General features: G+C 52.9%; 1 protein-coding gene across 7 annotated transcripts in view; it reads right to left on the reverse strand.

Annotated features, from left to right (window-relative positions):
- Positions 1-278: 278 nt before the first annotated feature.
- Positions 279-17,228, reverse strand: part of TRIO (trio Rho guanine nucleotide exchange factor) — a 322,877-nt gene continuing 305,927 nt past the window's right edge. For 4 of the 7 annotated variants that reach the window (XM_053657329.1, XM_053657327.1, XM_053657330.1 and 1 more), the window contains 10 exons: positions 16,053-16,846; positions 11,799-12,046; positions 9,765-9,903; positions 8,998-9,025; positions 8,628-8,790; positions 8,255-8,376; positions 6,465-6,543; positions 4,642-4,842; positions 3,149-3,287; positions 279-2,593 (listed from right to left, as the gene is read on the reverse strand). In XM_053657329.1, the coding sequence (XP_053513304.1) occupies positions 2,045-2,593; positions 3,149-3,287; positions 4,642-4,842; positions 6,465-6,543; positions 8,255-8,376; positions 8,628-8,790; positions 8,998-9,025; positions 9,765-9,903; positions 11,799-12,046; positions 16,053-16,846 (2,462 nt within the window). In that variant the 3' untranslated portion in view covers positions 279-2,044. The other 3 variants (XM_053657333.1, XM_053657331.1, XM_053657332.1) reach the window with 3 other exon arrangements.

Below are 17,228 nucleotides of genomic sequence, written 5' to 3' on the forward strand. Positions count from 1 at the left end.
CCACCAAGAAACAGGGTGCCTTAGATATTTCTAACCGGGACAAGGGGTAGCCCCATGGCAAACGGCTAGCATTGTGGTTTGCACACCCGTGTTCTGGTTCTGTGAACCAGTCTGGTGGAATTCGGCAGATTCCCAGTCTGGGACACTCTGTCCTGCAGTCCCCCTCCCTGACCCATGAGGGACCCACCCTTCAGTGATCTCTCTGTTTGATTCAATAATGACCAATTTAAATAAAAGGCCTAACACAAAAATCAGGCAAATATGTTTAATTTTTTAAAATAACTGATGGCAAAATAAAATATTTACATCACATCATACTGTGTAAACATGTAAGGTCTCTGTACAAAGAAATATACATGCAAAATAATGTAAAAATTTAACTGAAATGATAAAAGAAACAATACACAAATAAAAGTTGTGAGGTTACGCATACACATCCAGTTTTGAATCCAATTTCTTTTAAAAAGTTTCTGTACAATTTTACAAGAAACAAACAAAACCCAACCAAAGAATAAATAAAATACATTGGAAGCTGCAAGTGTTAACTACGCCAATTTATGGCTCAAGACCCAGGTGTCTGGCTGGCTTGGGAAGCAGCTGGCCTCTGTGTGAGTGTATTTCACACAACAAAGATAAAAAGACACCCGGAAATATTCAAGCGTGCCCAGAAACCCAGCGTCTTTTGTGGAAGGCCACCCCTCACCAGCGTGACTCTGCCACAGTGAGTCAGCCAGGGGGCGCCAGCCTCGAGGCTGGGAGTGCTGAAATTGGCTTTGATTTCTCACCAATAGCTCGAAGGCTAGCCAATTTTTATACAGAAAGTTGAATGTCAAAAAAGTCTAAAAAGTAGTAAATGTCCAGACTGGTTTTGGGAAAAAAAAAATAATACTTTGGCATTCTGAATAATAGCATAATAAAATTTAAAACATCACCCTATTGTCCAGTTTTATATTCAGAGTATGAAATCTCTTTTTACAGTCCTCAAAACTGACCACTTTCACGAAGAGTTAAGTCTCCTTGAATGGATGGCACCGGGCTATGACCCCCCCACCCCTCACCCCAACCCGACACACACACAAAACCATAAAGCTCACCATACGAAGTATGTGCTTTTTCTATATATTTATTACAGGTACAACAGAGGTCTTCATAAATAGTTGCATAAAATGTTAAAGCCACAACATTGCACATGATATGAAATAAAACCAAAAAACCCCCCAATGAGTGCATTTACAGTATTTTCATCTGACTGTGTACTGCTCAACAATCTGATTGACGGCTTGGGGGTGGGGGCGGCGGGGCAGGGCCCGGCCTGATGTCCTTGGTGATGGGTAGAACCCGCTGACCCCCAACGGGGGCCCCAGGCAGAGGGCCGGGCGTGGGAGAAAAGGCGGGTGGGAGAAGGGCAGACCGAAGGCAGGACCAGTCTTATGTACAAGTAAGGCCTACATTTCATCAGAGCAAAACAATTCATTCTATTTTTTACGCAAAGGTTTGAGGTTGAATGCACGTGTCAGAAGCCTAGTCGGGCATCCCAGAGAGACGTGCACAGACCGGGCAGCTAGAAAAGCTCAGAGCTGGGCGGAGGCTGAGCTCCAGCCCGGGCTGCAGGGCTGGCCGCCACGGGGCGGGGAGTCTTCCCCAGAGGTGCCCAGTCTCTGTTTTGTTCGTTAACACCAGTGGTTGAACATAGGCATTTTGTTTCCTTGAATAAGTCTTGGAAAATGATAAATTTGCAAAATTCTATTTGAGTTCGTTTAAAAAAAGTTTCTTTTTCTTTTTTGCAGAAACCTGAATGAAAGACTGTGACACAGCAATGCTGTCTCCGCTCTCAGAGTGCAAGAGAAGGTCCTCCACCCCAGCACGGCTGGCAGCCCGAGCCCCGAGCGCCGCCGAGCATGGCTCGCTCGCTCGCTCGGAGTGCGAGTTCCACACGATGAACATACGGCAGCTGAGCAGTTATGTTGGTTTGTGTCTCTCTTCAAAATTCAAATGAACAGCTGATTGGCAGGTGAAAGAGAATGAGAAAGAACTTCAAGACAGGTCAAACCCTGGGCAGAAGCCTGCTCTGTAGGAAGTTTTTAATGCTACGAATCGGTCGAACATCGTTCTGGTGTTTACGCCGCTCAATGAAGGAGGTCAGTCTGGACGTGTCCAGGACGCCTGCGCCTTTGCCGTCGCCGTGGCCCGCCTGCAGCCACTGCTCCTGGAGGGCCAGCGCAGCCGAGGGACGCTTGGCGGGGTCCTCTTGCAGGAGGAAACACACGAAATCCTTGGCCTTCTGGCTCACTCCTTTAAAGTAGTCATCTGGGAAGCTAAAGTCCAGTCGGCAAATGTTCACGCAGGTCTCTTCCACGCTGTCGTCCAGGAAGGGGGACACGCCGCTGAGAAGCACATATGTGAGCACTCCAACACTCCACGTGTCCGAGGTCAGGGAGACCGGGTTCCCCAGGATGATTTCGGGGGCTGCAAATTCAGGGTTCCCCAGGAGCTGGTGGATGTAGTAGGTCGTGTTGAGTTGGACAGCATCTCCGAAGTCGGCCAGTTTAATTGTGGGCTTGGCTGAACTCTGGTCCACCAGGATGTTTTCGGGCTGGAAGACAGGATAAGGCAACTGTCACCTTCATCAACCCCAGCCTTAAGCTTAAGCGTGATGCTCACTGGAACCTGTGAGGTCGGCTGGAATAAACTGTTCACGTGCAAAACAGGGTGAAACGCGTGGCTCGCAGGCCCACGAAGGAGGAAAACGCAGCAATGCACAGGAGCCGCTGATCTTTCGGGGGGTCAGCGTAAGGCAGTGCCTTCCATGCCCCGGCTCATGACGCTGGGCGGTCATTTTCCCTCCCAGCACCAAGGGCAACACTCTCCCTTCCTTTCTCCATTCACGCCAAATCAGCCCACCAGCCCAGCAAAACTTCTAGAACCTTCTGAAATCCCATGAAATGTGTGAAGATCTCACATTACCAAAAGCAAGCTCTTAAAAGCAAGAGTTTGGAAATCGGTATTCCCATTTCCCACCTTCTCACATTTGTCCCCAGCCCCTCTTGCGGCACGTGGCCTGGATTCAGAGGACAAGTGGAGGGCAGACCCCCATACACCGTGGCCGAGCCGTGGTCACGTATGTTGCTGTCCGGGGAGCCCCACTCACCTTCAGGTCCAGGTGTGCTATCCTGCAGTTGTGAAGGTATCGGATGGCTTCCAGAACCTCCCCCATATACGCTCTGATTTTCCCTTCGGTGAGGTTTCCCCATCGCACCACACAGTCGAGGAGACGCCCCTGGTCAGCCCTGCGGAAAAAGGAAAGCGCACACCTGTCACTGTGGTGCTGGTTCACTTTAGAGACCTCTCTGGGCTCATTCAAAACAGACGCGCCTTCTCTGGGCCCCACTGCTAATACTCTGTTGGCATTTGAAGATTCTGTTCCACCTGAAGGTGCAACTGCATCGAGAAGGTGGTTTCTTGTTAATAGCATGGTGCTGATGCGCGTGCGCGCGCCTGTGTGTGTGTGTGTGTGTGTGTGTGTGTGTGTGGCGGGGGACAGGGCCATCCAACCCTTAGAGGGAAGCAGAGGCGCCTGCCCAGCTGCTCCATCCAAACCCTGAGCTGTAGTTCTGTGACTGCAGAACGGGGAATGGGAAGGTTGTACAGGCAATAGAAGTGGAGGCAGACAATAAGGCACTACAGTTAAGGGCTGCATGCTTGTCTCCACGGTCTTCCTGCTATAGACTTACTTTTAATATTTGAAAAACATACACACACAAAAGTTTAAAAAATAACAAATAAAAAACACTTAAACACAGATGTCTGTATGCTGGGGACTAAATACCTTCTATGGATTCACATAATTTTCTAAGAAGAGTGTTTTATTTTCCCATTTTGTGGATGAGGAAACTGAGGCCCAGAGAAGGTATATAACTTCTCCAAGGTCACACAGCTCGTAAGTGAAGGCTGGAACTGCAATGAGGTAGTCTGGCCCTGGCTTTTCTGACCACTGGTCTATGATGCCCTCTTTGTTTGCAAAACAGAAACTTGTAGGAAGATCAGCCACTTGACTGACAATGGGGAGTAATCGAGAGTAATTTGTTATGGAATAAATCCTAGTAACACTATAATGAGGCCAAAACATTCAGTTTCCCAGCGAAGAGAAACGATGGCCCAACACACTAAAGCCTCTAAACCAGAAACGGAGGTCTTGTAGGCTTTCAGCGAGGACTCTGGGCCAGTCACACATGCATCCCCAGAGAAGATGGGCACTTCTCAGTCATCAAGCTCCTAAAGCTGGAAAGGACCCAGCCAGGTACTGAAGGCCCGCAGAAGCCAGGTCCCTGCTTGGACATCATTTCAGCCCCACAACAACCAGGACCAGGCAGAATTCTCAGGACCTGTGGGGACCAGGTAGCACCTGCGGGTTGGCAGAGACCGAGCAGGAGCCTGGATGGTGACGCCAGGCTTGCTGCTCCCGTGTGGGACAGCATGTGCCTAAGGGCTGTACTGGGAAGTTGTGAAACTGGGCTCTGATCGTAGACATACTTTTGAGAAGTTCTGTGAACCCTACAATCCCGATTTCTACATGAAACAATAAAACACTCAACACTGAGGCTGACAGTTACACAGAGGGAAAGAAAGGACCGGTGTACGCACATTTCCAAAACCAGGATGTAGCTGGTGGGGGTCTCGAAGGTGTCCAGGAGGCTGACCAGGAGTGGGTGCTGGATGTTCTGCAGGACTCCAAGCTCGTGGGTGACCTGGTCACGCTTCATCAACTTCTTGTTCACAAACTTAGTGGCCACCGCTCGTTTGGTTCCCTTCTGGTCACATTTCTTAACAACAGAGAACCTGCCCCTGGAACACGGGTTGGGAGGAACTGTCGGGCCTCCGAGAGTGTCACAGAGAAAAGGCCCACGTGGCCGGATGCCGCCCAACTGGGCCTGTCCACGGGCCCCACGACAGCCCGGAGGCGGCCCGCCTGTGTCCGAGCCCCTCAGCCGGGAGGGTCTCTCCCCCTCCTCCAGGCAGACTCCGCTCGCCTGGGTCTGGCCAGGCCTTGTGACTCCCCTGCCTTGAGTGTGGCAGTAGCTGCACAGTGAGACTTGCTGGGCAGACCCCACCTCAGCTCTCGTGCAGAAATTTCCGTCGTGTGTGAAGCTCAGGAGGAACTACTCAGTGCCTCCCGGTCACCATCCCCACCTTTAACAGGTGTGTCACTGCCATCCCGCCTTCACAGGGTGCGTGTGCAGGGGCAGGTCACTCATTGCTAGTTCGCAGCTTCTGGAGCTGCACCCCAGGGACCACACCCAAGAAGCCTCCGTGACATGCTCTGGACAACAGGATCTCGGACCTCAGGTCTGAGCCTGCTGCCGCGATTGGATGAGATGTGGGGGTGGGGAGGTGGGGTGGGAAATTGAGGGACGGAAACTAACCTGTGGCCAGGGCAGGCTGTGGCGGGTTAAGATGGCCACACTCCTTTGCTCACCCTCCTGTGGGGTGTGTGTGCATGTGTGCGCGCGCGTGTGTGTGTACGCACACACGCGAGGGGTCTCTCTCCTTTCTGGAACCTGGGCCAGGTGGGGGCTGGTTTTGACCTGCAGCATTTGGAGGGAGCATGGTTGCTGATTTCTGAGGCTCCGACTTAAAGAGGCCTCAAAGCTTCCTCTCTTGCTGTCTTGGAATGCTTTTGCCACCACACAAGAAAGCGCCGGGGACCACGTCTTGGGCAAGGCCCCAACATGGGGGTGAGGCCCAGGAGAGGCCAACAGAACGACTGCCGATCGAGAAGCTGATGCAGGTGTGGCAAATCCCTGCTGCTCTGAGGTGGCTGCCCCACGCAGCGTGGTACCTGACAGTCACCCCCCGACATGGCCACCTGAGCGTAAAGGGCTGCTGCCGGGAGACAGCATTTTTGAAAGGCACCAGCTCAGCTGCCATGCTTCTGACTTCCTTCCTGCCACACAGCATGTGACGTGAGGTGTGGACGGGTGCTGTGCGGCAGGGCAGTCAGAAGGGGCCGGGTGCCTGAGGACACTGTCTGAGCCCAGGCTGCCCCCTCTGCTGTGCTCGGGTGCCCGCTCCTCCACTCCCAGCTCCCTGTGCAGCTGGATCTGGGGGGTCACCTTCAGCTTTTCTCACCCTGGACTCCAGGGGAGAATAAAGTCCTATAGGAAAGGGGCAGGTGACTCCTCCCTGAGTTCCCCCAGGATGGGTCATGCCCTGGGGGCACAGCGGGAGTCACCGAGTTACATCAGTGGCAGCTTACGGCACTGGGTCTTAATTTTCTTTCAGAACTTAAGCTGAAAATGTCTGTTACTTCCTCACCATTGAGTGTTGAATGGCAATTACAGGCTACGTTGCAAATGTAATACCTGTAACTTCCGCCTGCTGGCAAACGCACCGTTTACCTTCATTGTCTAACCTCACAGGGATTATGTCTCGGGCGCTGCTCTCTTGAAAGGGGCCCTGGCCCGTACCTGCCGAGCTCAGCCACTTCGCTGTAGAAGGAATCGAAGTTGTCTTTCCAGGTCACCATGATCCCGTCACTCCCTGGACCTGCAAGAAGAGCAGCACCGGCCCTGAGCGTGGTGCACGCGGCACATCACGGGGAACAAGCCCACACAGCTGTGCGGCCCCCACGGCAGGCACCTGAGGCTGCCAGGCATCTGCGGCTCATCACAAGGAGCTGCCCGAGGCGCCTGAGCACTGCACGCTGGGACTCGGCATGGACAAAGGGGGACTTATGTGACAGAAACGAACGCACATGTCCACTTCCGTGATTTTACCACTCATTTCGCCATGTGTCAAAATATCCCCCTTAGCGGTCACTTGTGATTTGTTTTTTAAAAAGTCACCTGTAGAATTTCTGTGACATCTTTTAAAAATTAGAACATTGGGGAATCTTCATTATCAAATTCAAGACTTTCTTGTGCCATAACCTCCAAATCAGAATTCTTCCTTTCTCTCTGACTTAATGGGGTTGAAATATTTAGGATTAAAGCATTACCAAGCCCTTCTTTTACGAAATGTTAAAGGGACCTATCTAAGAAAAAGAATAAGATCAAAATATGAACAGTAAAATGACAGCGAACAACTCAACAATTGAACCTAAAAACATACTAAGCAAACAACTAAAACAAGAACAGAATCACAGAAATGGAGATCACATGGAGGATATCAGTGGGGAGAATGAGTGGGGAGAATGGGGGAAAAGGTGCAGGGAATAAGCAGCATAAATGGTAGGTACAAAATAGACACGGGGAGGTTAAGAACAGTACGGGAAATGAAGAAGCCAAAGAACTTGTATGTGTGACCCATGGACATGAACTGAGGTGGGGAATACTGGTGGGAGGGGGAGTACAGGGTGGAGGGGAGTAAAGGCAAGAAAAAAATTGGAAAACTGAAATAGCATAGTCAATAAAGTATATTTTAAAGAAAGATAATGTGAAATAAGAGTTCTAAGACAATTCTGTTCATTGTCTACACACAGGATGCTCCAGATTCCATTAGCCTTTCGGTTTGGACTTTATTCTCGTTCTTGGAAGCAGTGTCCAATACCTGGCGCAGCTGTAGGATAAAGAAGAAATCGCAGCAGCCCCCACTGAACAGCTGGCCGTGAATGAGATGGCAGTTGGAGGTCAATCAATACCTGTGGCTACCGAGTGTCTCTATGTGTTGTGTGAAACCACTGGGAAATTTAAAAGGCTTACGACGTGGCTTCTGCCATCCACAGCTCACAGTTCAGTGAGGAGAGAGAACGAGGCCTTGCTGGCCCATGGAGAGAACAGGGGTTCAGGCCAGAGACCTGGATCCCATCGAGGTGGCCTTGAGCTCATGGAAGGGACAGGAGCACCCACCCACCAGACGGGCCTTTGTCAGGGTCCGAGACAGGCACAGAGCCCGCACAAGCTCCAACCACGTTCCCTCGTTTCCTTCTCATTCACGTTCCACGAGACCAACTGACATCAGATTCTCTTAGCGCTAAAGCGTCTACTGGACGACTAGATTGAAGAGAAACTGGGTACAAGGATGTGTTTTGATGACTCAGAGCACAGAACACACCTTGTTCTAACCCAGAAGCTCAAGTGCCCAGTGGCCACGGGCCGAGGTGCCCCAAGGTCAACCACCTCCCGACAACCCAGACTGTGGCCTGCTACTCACAGCTCTTGTTTGGAAGGCCCGCAGGGACACACGGCCGTATTTCTCTGGCCGTGTTGTGGGAGGAGGGATTCTGGACTTGAGATTCCAGCTCAGCAGTGCAGCTTACCTAGAACCCTCAGACTGGCCGAGCACGAGGCTGAACCCATGTCATTCACAGCGATGCACGTGTAGATGCCGTCGTCTTCTGTGGTCACGCCGACGATCTTCAGAGCGGCCTCTCCCAAGTCACTGATGCACAGATGAGAACACGTGTGTCAGAAGGGCTGCCCCCTACCTCTCTCCTTCAGGGTCACAGAAAAGCAGGGGCTCAAGGCCTGATGAGGAATTTCAAGTGGAGCTTTAATTTTAACCGCACACCCAGGTAACAAAATGTTCCCTCCTGGGAGGCGTCCCAGTGAGAAAGGTGACCCTGGGCCTCAGTGACGCCAGCCACAGTAAAACCGGCCCGGGACACCAGCCCACAGGCGAGCCTCGCTCACCTGTAGGAAACGCTGTAGTGGCCATCGTTGCTCAGGGTGTTGTGTTCAGGGCCTTTCCAGGTGACCGAGGCCCTCGGGCGTCCACAAACTCGACATCTAAGAACAACGGTCTCCCCTGTCTCGCATGTGACCTCACTCAAGGGAATGACGAATTCTGGGGGAACTGCACGAGAAAGGGGTCAGTGTTGCTGGATCTCTGGGCTTCCCGTCACACCCGCCTGTGACTCCCAAACAAAGGAGCAGGACCTCAGCTCCTGCCTGAGCCCTGAGCCCCAGGGAGCCAGTTCCCTGAGGTCACACTTGAGTGTTCTGCGACTCACCCCCAGACCCGCAACCTATGAGACCAGAAGAAAGAGAAAACGGCACTCACCGTCATACATATAGTTGGGATTAAGAAGCTGAAAGGGAAAAAACACACCGGTATTAACCAAAAACAGGGCTATTTTGAGATACATCACTTTCATTCCAAGGCCACAATGATCACTGAAAGATGAGCAGAAATACAATTTGGTTTGCCAGGTTTCGTTCACAATTGACATTTTCACTCCTTTAAACACACTTGAAGCTTCCTGCCACAAGAACTGGGATGAATTTAAAACACAAAAGCACTGCTTAGAGATGGACTCGGAGACGTCCATCTTTCTCCTCCTCCGAGCTGAGTCCAGCTGTGCCTGGGCCTTGCTTCTGCAGGACGGCCCGTGTCCGGACCCAGGGTCCCTGGACCCCCATCGGGGATCACTTTCTTTTTCTCCAGGCAAATCCCCCACAGGTGGAAGGCAATCTGATGACAGAGTAAAACTACTGGAGCCGGGGGGTTTGCGCCACGGAACCTGGATGCCAGCATCTAGTCACTGCCCCCCAGGATCCAGTCTCGGCTTCTTCTGGGGACCCGACAGTGTGTTTCTGTAAAAGCCAGGCATGCACCTGGCGAGGTGTCCGCCGCACGTATGCCTGGTTCCTTAGAATACATCCGCATACCGATGCCAGCCCACACTGCCCCGAGAGCCCTCTGCGAAGCCTGGCAGGACCCGCTGCCAGTGGCCGGGGCCCCTGGCCTAGGGTGCACCACCCTCCACGATGCTCTTATGTCAGCATCAGCCCCTCCCGCCACCGCTTCCTGGAGACACCTGAACTCACCTTCGCAGATACCTTGTTGCTGAGGCCTTCCCGAGATTTCCTATAACCGTTCTCTAACTTGCCTTCCCGTTTGCCGTCTTTATCTTTTTTCTCAGATTTTTTCCTTAAACGGAGTGCTGTGTGCCAAGATGTTGACTTCCTAGGGGAAGTTAATGTGTTGTTAATATCCTGCCTTTCCAGTGTTCAGCAAATGATTCCGGAAAGTGCTGGAGAAAGAGGACTCTGCAACTCACGCAGACACAGGGTGGGGGAGACAACTTCCCGGCAGTGCTCTTTGCTGAGAACACTCTCCCGTGAGTCTCAGTGACCGGGACATGAAGCCAACACGCTCTTAAGTCAGATTTGGAGGGAAAACACAAGGTACCTGTGACGGCTGACCTCAGTTGTCAACCTGGCTGGGCCACTGGGTGCTCAGAGGTTTGGTCAAACATTATTCCGGGTATTTCTGGATGAGATTAACATTTTATTTTTTTTAAGATTTAATTTATTATTTTCAGAGAGAAGGGAAAGGATGGAGACAGAGAGAAAGACAGATATCAGTGTGTGAGAGAATCATCAATTGGTTGCCACACTACCAACCGGGAACCTGGCCTGCGACCCAGGCACGTACCCTGACCGGGAATCAAACTGGCGACCCTTTGGTTCATAGGCCAGTGCTCAATCCTCTGGGCCACACCAGCCAGGGCTGGGTGAGATGAACATTTTAAGTGGTAAAGCCAGTTACTCTTCATGCAGTGGTGGGCCTTACCCAAAGTTACGGGCCCAACGAAAACAAAAAGCCTTGTTGAACAAGGGGAAGGGGAGACATTCTCTAGCAGATGCCCTTTAGATTTCACCCCCACCATGGGCTGCCCTGGGTCTCTAGCCTGCTGGCCCGCCTCTCTAATTGCAGGAGCCAGTTCCTTACAATGAACCTCTTTGTCTCTCTCTCTCTACACACACATGATTCTCTCTCTCTGGAGAAGCCTAATACAGAGCCCAAGAATATTTTTGGAGGAAAAAACCCATAAAACTGAAATTCTTGAACAATGTACTAGAATAAAGTTATTTCCACAGACCAAGGACAAACAGGACAAGAGATTGTCACTGGAGCTAGGCTCTCTGTAGCCTGAACTCCAGCCCAGCCCCCCGCTGCAAGGTGTGGGGGAGGGTCCACAGCTGAACCCAGAGGCACAGCCTGGGCTGCAGACCCAGCCGAGGGCAGACCCAGGCTTGGGGAGGACCGTGACCTCCACATGCACTGTGGGTCTGGGTTCCTGACGCCTCTGGAGACTCCCAAAACCATCGAGTCACGCAATGCTTCCCGGGAGCCATGCGGCTGACCTTGACCACGGCCGGAGAGATTCGGTGAAGGGAAGTTTTTGAACCCAGCACCCAACTTCAGTGTTCTTTAAAGTAACGTTTAGTGCCAACAAAATTGTTTTCAAGTTTCTTAACTAAACTAACCTTCCAGTAAATATAAGTTACCTTATATCTTTACCTGCAGCTTACAGAATGGGTACCTTGTTTAAAAAAAGATTTTATTTATTTATTTTTAGACAGAGGGGAAGGGAGGGCGAAAGAGAGGGACAGAGACATCAATGTGTGGCTGCCTCTCACACACACCCAACTGGGGACTGGCCCACAAAACCCAGGCATGTGCCCTGACTGGGAATCAAACTGGCGACCCTTTGGTTCGCAGGCTGGCACCCGATCCACTGAGCCACACCAGCCAGGGCCAGAATGAGAATCCTCACTGATGTATGTTAATGACTTAGGGGTCCTTGGAAAGTCCTGTAGGAATGCCCCCGCCCCCTGGACATCCAGGAACTAAAATGCCATCACTCTTTCTAATGGCTGGAAACTGCTGTGTGTTCCCAAGTGCAGGGCTTAGAAGAGTCTGCAGAGCAAGTCTGAGTGACCGAAGCCGCCTCCACGCTGGGGCTCCACAGGGTACTTAGAGTGGACCCTGAGCTCACAGAGAGGAGCGCCGCTTTCTCTCCCTGCCTTTCAGCCTCCGGGGCCCTCCCCACACCCGCCCCACTGGGCACTCACTTGAGGGTCCCGTCGGGGTTCTCCACGATGACTGTGCTGGTGTGCCCCAGGACGAAGCCCGGAATCCAGCCCTCGGCTGCGGGGCACTGGTCGGTGGCGGCTCGGAACACCAGAAACATGCTCTGCTGATTGCTGGCCAGGATCTGAACGACCTCTCCTTGGTAGACGTTGATCTCATCCTCCTTCACTGCCGTGTAATCGTGTGTCACCAACATGGTGGAGATGTTGCTACTGCTGCTACTTTCACTCTGCAGGCGGGGAGATGGAGAGAGAAGAGGCAGAGGGGCCTGAAACGAGGCTGGTGACAGGCACTCGCTCGCTGGGGTGCATCACGGCACGGCGACTCAGAGCAGGCTCCCCGGATGGGCGCGGAGGACGCCATGCTCTCTGCTACTTTGTGCTTTTTCAATAATCGAAAACCAGAGTTTAAGCAGTTTAGGGACAATCTAAAAAAACCCCAGTGCAATGAGGACACTTTACTTTGGAAGCTTTTATTTCTGCCCCATTACTTTAGCCCCACCTCCTTGCACCGTTGCAGGAACGGCTCGGGTCTTGTGTCCATGTCATGCTGGGTTCCTCCTACATCACAGCAATGCCACTACGACTGTCATGTCACTGAAACAGCTACTGAATTAAGGAGCTGCGAACCATAGCCCTTCAGCTCCACGGACAGGTCAGATCGTGGAGGAGCCCCCAGATCCGGCCAAGTTGCTGGTAAAATCATTTCCACCTCCTTTTCCCTTCTAAAAAAAGAATGCGTGATACTTAAAAAGGTTTATCAACTGCGATTCTGCTCTCAGGGATAGCTGCTCTGCCTCCTCGTGTCCCTTGGTGGGTGACCTTCTTGGGAGCTTGCTGATAGAAGCGTCCCAAAGGCACTGTGGCTGTGTGAACACATCTCACATCATCACAGAGGACCTTTGACCACCACTGGCCCTGAGACTGAAGCTTCAAGGACAGACTCTTCCAAGTGAAAGCCCACGCCACACTTAACCTGCAGCCCCAGTGGTACACTACAGGTTCTGCAGTGCCCAACACAGCGACGGGCATATAATGGTCACTCAATACATGTTCAGTAATGCAGGGAACCATCGAGTAATGCAGTTCAACGGGGTAAGATTACAAATGTGAAACAGATCATTTCTAAGGCCACCTCCCCGGGCCCACAGCCAAGTACTACTAGCTGGAGAGTAGAACAACACAAATGGCAGTATTTGTCCCAAGGTATCATTTACCAAGTGACCTATTTGTTTTAGAGAAGGAGGAGGAGGAGGGAGAGGGGAGGAAGCAGAGACCACCGCCCAACCCTAAGGTGCATCTTGCCTGATCCCCTCTATCAACAGCCAGGATGTAGGGAATGGCAGCAGATGCCCTGCTTCCACTCGCTCTCAGAGGCTTCCACCCAAGGTGCTGTCCAGACATTCCCAGGTCACCAGGACCCTGATGACGCCAGCCTCTGCCGGCTCTCAGACACCTGGGACAGGTGTAGACGTGACCGTCAGACAACACTGCCAAGTGTCTGTCCACCCTGGGCTGCTGGACTGGTGTGAGTACGTGCTGGGGCAGAGGTGGACCAATGCCAAGTTGGCGCATTTCGAATCCGTAGGCCAGGCTCTGAACCGAGACCGGCAGTGGTGTTGAAGTTAAACACACCAGGGGGCCGAGCCGTCATTCCTGTCTCATTGGGGACACCTGTGCATTCCTGCCCTTTGTGGAAGCCCCTGTGGGGCTTTGGCACCCGCACACTCATTTACACAGTCTTATCCTTACAGCGTGTATGTTAGTAGTTCACCTTATCCAGCAACACCCAATAGCTTTGAGATTACAAAATCAAATTTGCTAAAAAACAAACAGAAGGCAACTTCTGGCACACCTGCTTTTGGTAACGTAGCATACCAGGCTGTATCTCGTGATTTGGCTATTTTCCACAATCATAGTAGCTATTTTAGAAATTCTTCCTACGTACCAAAGTATAAAGACATCTAAAATCTATGTCATCTGATGCTCACAACCACCCCAGGGTCCTCTCCCCTACAGGGCGGGAGGTTAGGAATCTGCACGGGCCACCAGGCCTCGGAGAGAAAGGCAGGGCTACACTTTCAGTGCTGCCCAGGTGGGCGTGTGCAGGGGGTTGTGTGCCCATGTCTGGGGACTGGCACAGTCACCATTTGGGTCGACCCACATCCACTCCACTCCCGCTCTCTGTCACTCTCCAGAAGGTGCCCAGAGAAACGAGGAAGGACCTGGGATGTAGGTTAGGCATAGCTGCCTGACTGTGATTGCAGACGGCTCCACGGAAGTGGTCAGGAGGAAGGAGGCCGCTGCTGACCGACCAGCCAGGGGATAAGGTGGCCCAAGTGGGTGGGAACAGGGCAGGGCAACAGTTCCTTTTAACTGAAATACTCAGAGTCCAGAGGCCAGATCCCCATCTGAGGCCTCTAGTGGTCTTCCCAGGCATCTAGGGCATTCCTGTAGGTCACTCTGACCCATCAAACACTCTGGCAATTTCCTGGTTACCTGCCACATAAGAAAAAGTGAGAAACAGAAAGACGAGGTAAATTTCGCAACCTAAAATTGCTGGATTATGCACCACAGGTGACTGTGCCTTTGTCTCAGTGGACATGGGGGGGGAGTCGGGGGGGGGGGGAGATGGCCGTTATGCCGTGTGCGCTCACAGGCGCCGAGAGTCCAGCAGGGGCTCCTGGGCTGGAGTAGCTGGGTGTCCATTTTGAAACACCAACTCTGAACACTCCTTGGGAAACGTGTCCGGGTTAGGACGAGCTCCCATCTGGGAGACAGGCCTGGCCACTGGGCCCTCTGCATCTTCTCCTCTGGCTGGAATGGAGCGCTGATGCTCACGCGCATACCAGCACTGCAGGCCTAACAAAGGGGCCAGACCAGTCTGCAGGACACGGGACGGCACCCACCCCACGGCCACTGGCGACGGCCACTGCAGGGGGTGCCTGTTCAACTGCCTGCTTTTGAGAATAAGACTCAGGGCAAATAAATGTGCCAAGACCCATCTCCTAATTTCTTCCTCAATTAAATGTAGAGTTTAACAACATATAAGAAACAATAGGAGTAAAGGATAAGGCCATGTCAACCCAAAGAAGGAATTAAGAGAAGTCCGGAGAGAGAAAGACATGCAAAAGACATTTTTTTTTTTATAAAGAGAGACACAGACCCTTTTAGGGAAATGTATTTAAAATTTTATAAAGCAATCACACATACACTCATTAGAACAGTTGTATTTCCTCACGCATGCCTTCAGGAAGGTGTTATGGGTCAGACCATCTACCGTGGAGGACAACAGTTGGGTGGAAGAGTGAGGAGGCCACAGAATGGGAGGAAAGCCCATCGCAGCAACCCTCCTGCTTGAGATCACAACCCAGGTGTCGGGAAAAACGAGGGTAAGGATGCGTGGAGCGCTGCAGTCCGCACCGCGCCCCCTGCTGGACGGAATGCAGACACGCTCCCACTCCAGCTTCCTGGGCCTCTGCTCCCAGCCGCTGGCAGGAGACCCATCTCCAGAAGCCCCATCTCCAGAAGCCCTTAAAGCAGTCTCTCTCTTCCAGAGTGAAACTGTGGGGGGAGCAAATATTTTCACTGGAGAGATTCCTGCCCCCCCTATATTGTCAGTTTAGTTTGCTCTGAGTAGCTGTTGGAAGTTTTCTTGAGGAATTTTTTTTTTCAGCAGGTGAGTCAAAAATGCTGCAAGGACAATTTAAGGCATAAAAAAGCACGACCAAGCGACGAGCAACAAGCTTATCAAATGTAGGTTTCAAACTAAATAGGAGGGAGGCAGCAGGGACACTGACCCCTCTAAAAAAACGTGAGTGAGGAAGGCAGGGGCAAAAAGAAAGTTCCAAGACAGTCTACTGGGCGGACACGGAGAAGACTTACAGATGCTGCATTCTAAAGGTTAACGACCGGCTTCCCCAGGTTAGGAGACACAAACAAAGCAAAGAGCGAGTTAGTAGAGATGAGAGCAGCGCTGTCCCCGGAGCAGGAGGAGTTAGGAGACTCTCCTGTGTCGGCGGGGCCGCGGCACGTCCAGGCCTGCAGACCGCGGACGCGCGCACACATGGTCCACGTGGTCCGTGCGCGGACGGAGGCCCGGAGGAGCTGGTTACTGCGGCGCGGCACGGAGAGCCAGGAGTTAGTACGAGGAGAGCGGCAGTGGCGCGAGGTTTAGAGGAGCTGGCGGGACAGAGGCGGTGGGGCGGACGGGCGGAGGCTGCCGGGCGTTCTTACCCCATTGCTCTGGGCAGACTGCACGGACTGCTCGCTGGCCGAGGAGCACGTGCTCATGCGGTCCGTGTCCTTGCTGGGGGCTGCGTGGCGGTGCGCCTGCCGCTGGAGGGAGTCACTGTCTCCCGGGAAGGTGAAGGAGCCTGGCCGGCTGGCAGGGGAGGCCGGAATGGAGCTCCAGAAGGAGCCCCCCTTCTGCAGGGGGCTGCTGGGGGCAAAGGGCTCCTTGCCCAGTGGAGAAGGGAATGTGGTGGAGAGAGGAGAGTTCAGCGGCGAGATAGCCCCGGGCCTGGGCTTTCCCAGGGGCAGGGAGCCCAGGCCGCTTCGTGAGCGGCTGTCTTCCTTGGCATTTCCGTCCTGGCTGGCACCTGCCGTGTTCCCCGCAGACTTCCTGGGGCTGTCAATCACCTTCATCTTGGGGATCTGCTCCGCTTCTCTCTCAGGACCCTCAGACTGGCCGCCGGGGGCATGCCTGCCCGGCTGGCCGGGGCCAGCCTCCAGAGTGAGGCTGCTGCTGGGAGGAGGCAGTGAAGGGCCGGGAGTGGACGTACCTGACATCTTGTCTGCCTCTGCCTGGCTTGAGGCTGCAGAGGAGACCAGCACGGGGGAGTGGTGTCGGACAGGCTGGGGGATCCGGGAGGGTCTGCTTCTGCTGGAGCTGGGGAGGCCACTGCAGCTGCTGGGGCCACTGCTGTGGTTGCCACCACTGCTGCCGCCACCGGGGGTCGCACCTCCACTGCCCCCACCTGCACTGCCCCCACTGTGGTTCCTCTGATACTCGATTGGTGATGTCAAGGCTGTAAAATAGGCAAGACACAGAAGAGAATCAGGGCGCTGAGGAAACGATGGTCACGGGCAAAACAAAAAGAACGTGGTGTGATCCAAAAGGAGTGTTGGACATGAACTCCCCGAGTTGTCCTAGGGTAATCCGTCACAGTTGCCTTCGAACCTCCAAACAGCCACCTACCTGGCTGCAACAGACTGACACCAGCCAGCAGTAAAGGAAAAGGTCTTCAAATGCTACCGTCCAGTCCAAGAACAAGTTAAATGGACTCAATGGAGGGCAGTGGGCATGTGTAAGTGGGCAGGGGGCAGGAGAAGGCCAAGGGGGCAGAAGGACAGAGTGAAGGAGGACAAGGGCGAGGGAGACGTTCACTGCCTCAGAGCAGCAAGTAGAGC

The sequence above is a fragment of the Artibeus jamaicensis genome, unplaced genomic scaffold (assembly GCF_021234435.1).
Source record: "Artibeus jamaicensis isolate MK-2021 breed Jamaican fruit bat unplaced genomic scaffold, CSHL_Jam_final scaffold_369, whole genome shotgun sequence".
Classification (NCBI taxonomy): Eukaryota; Metazoa; Chordata; class Mammalia; order Chiroptera; family Phyllostomidae; genus Artibeus; species Artibeus jamaicensis.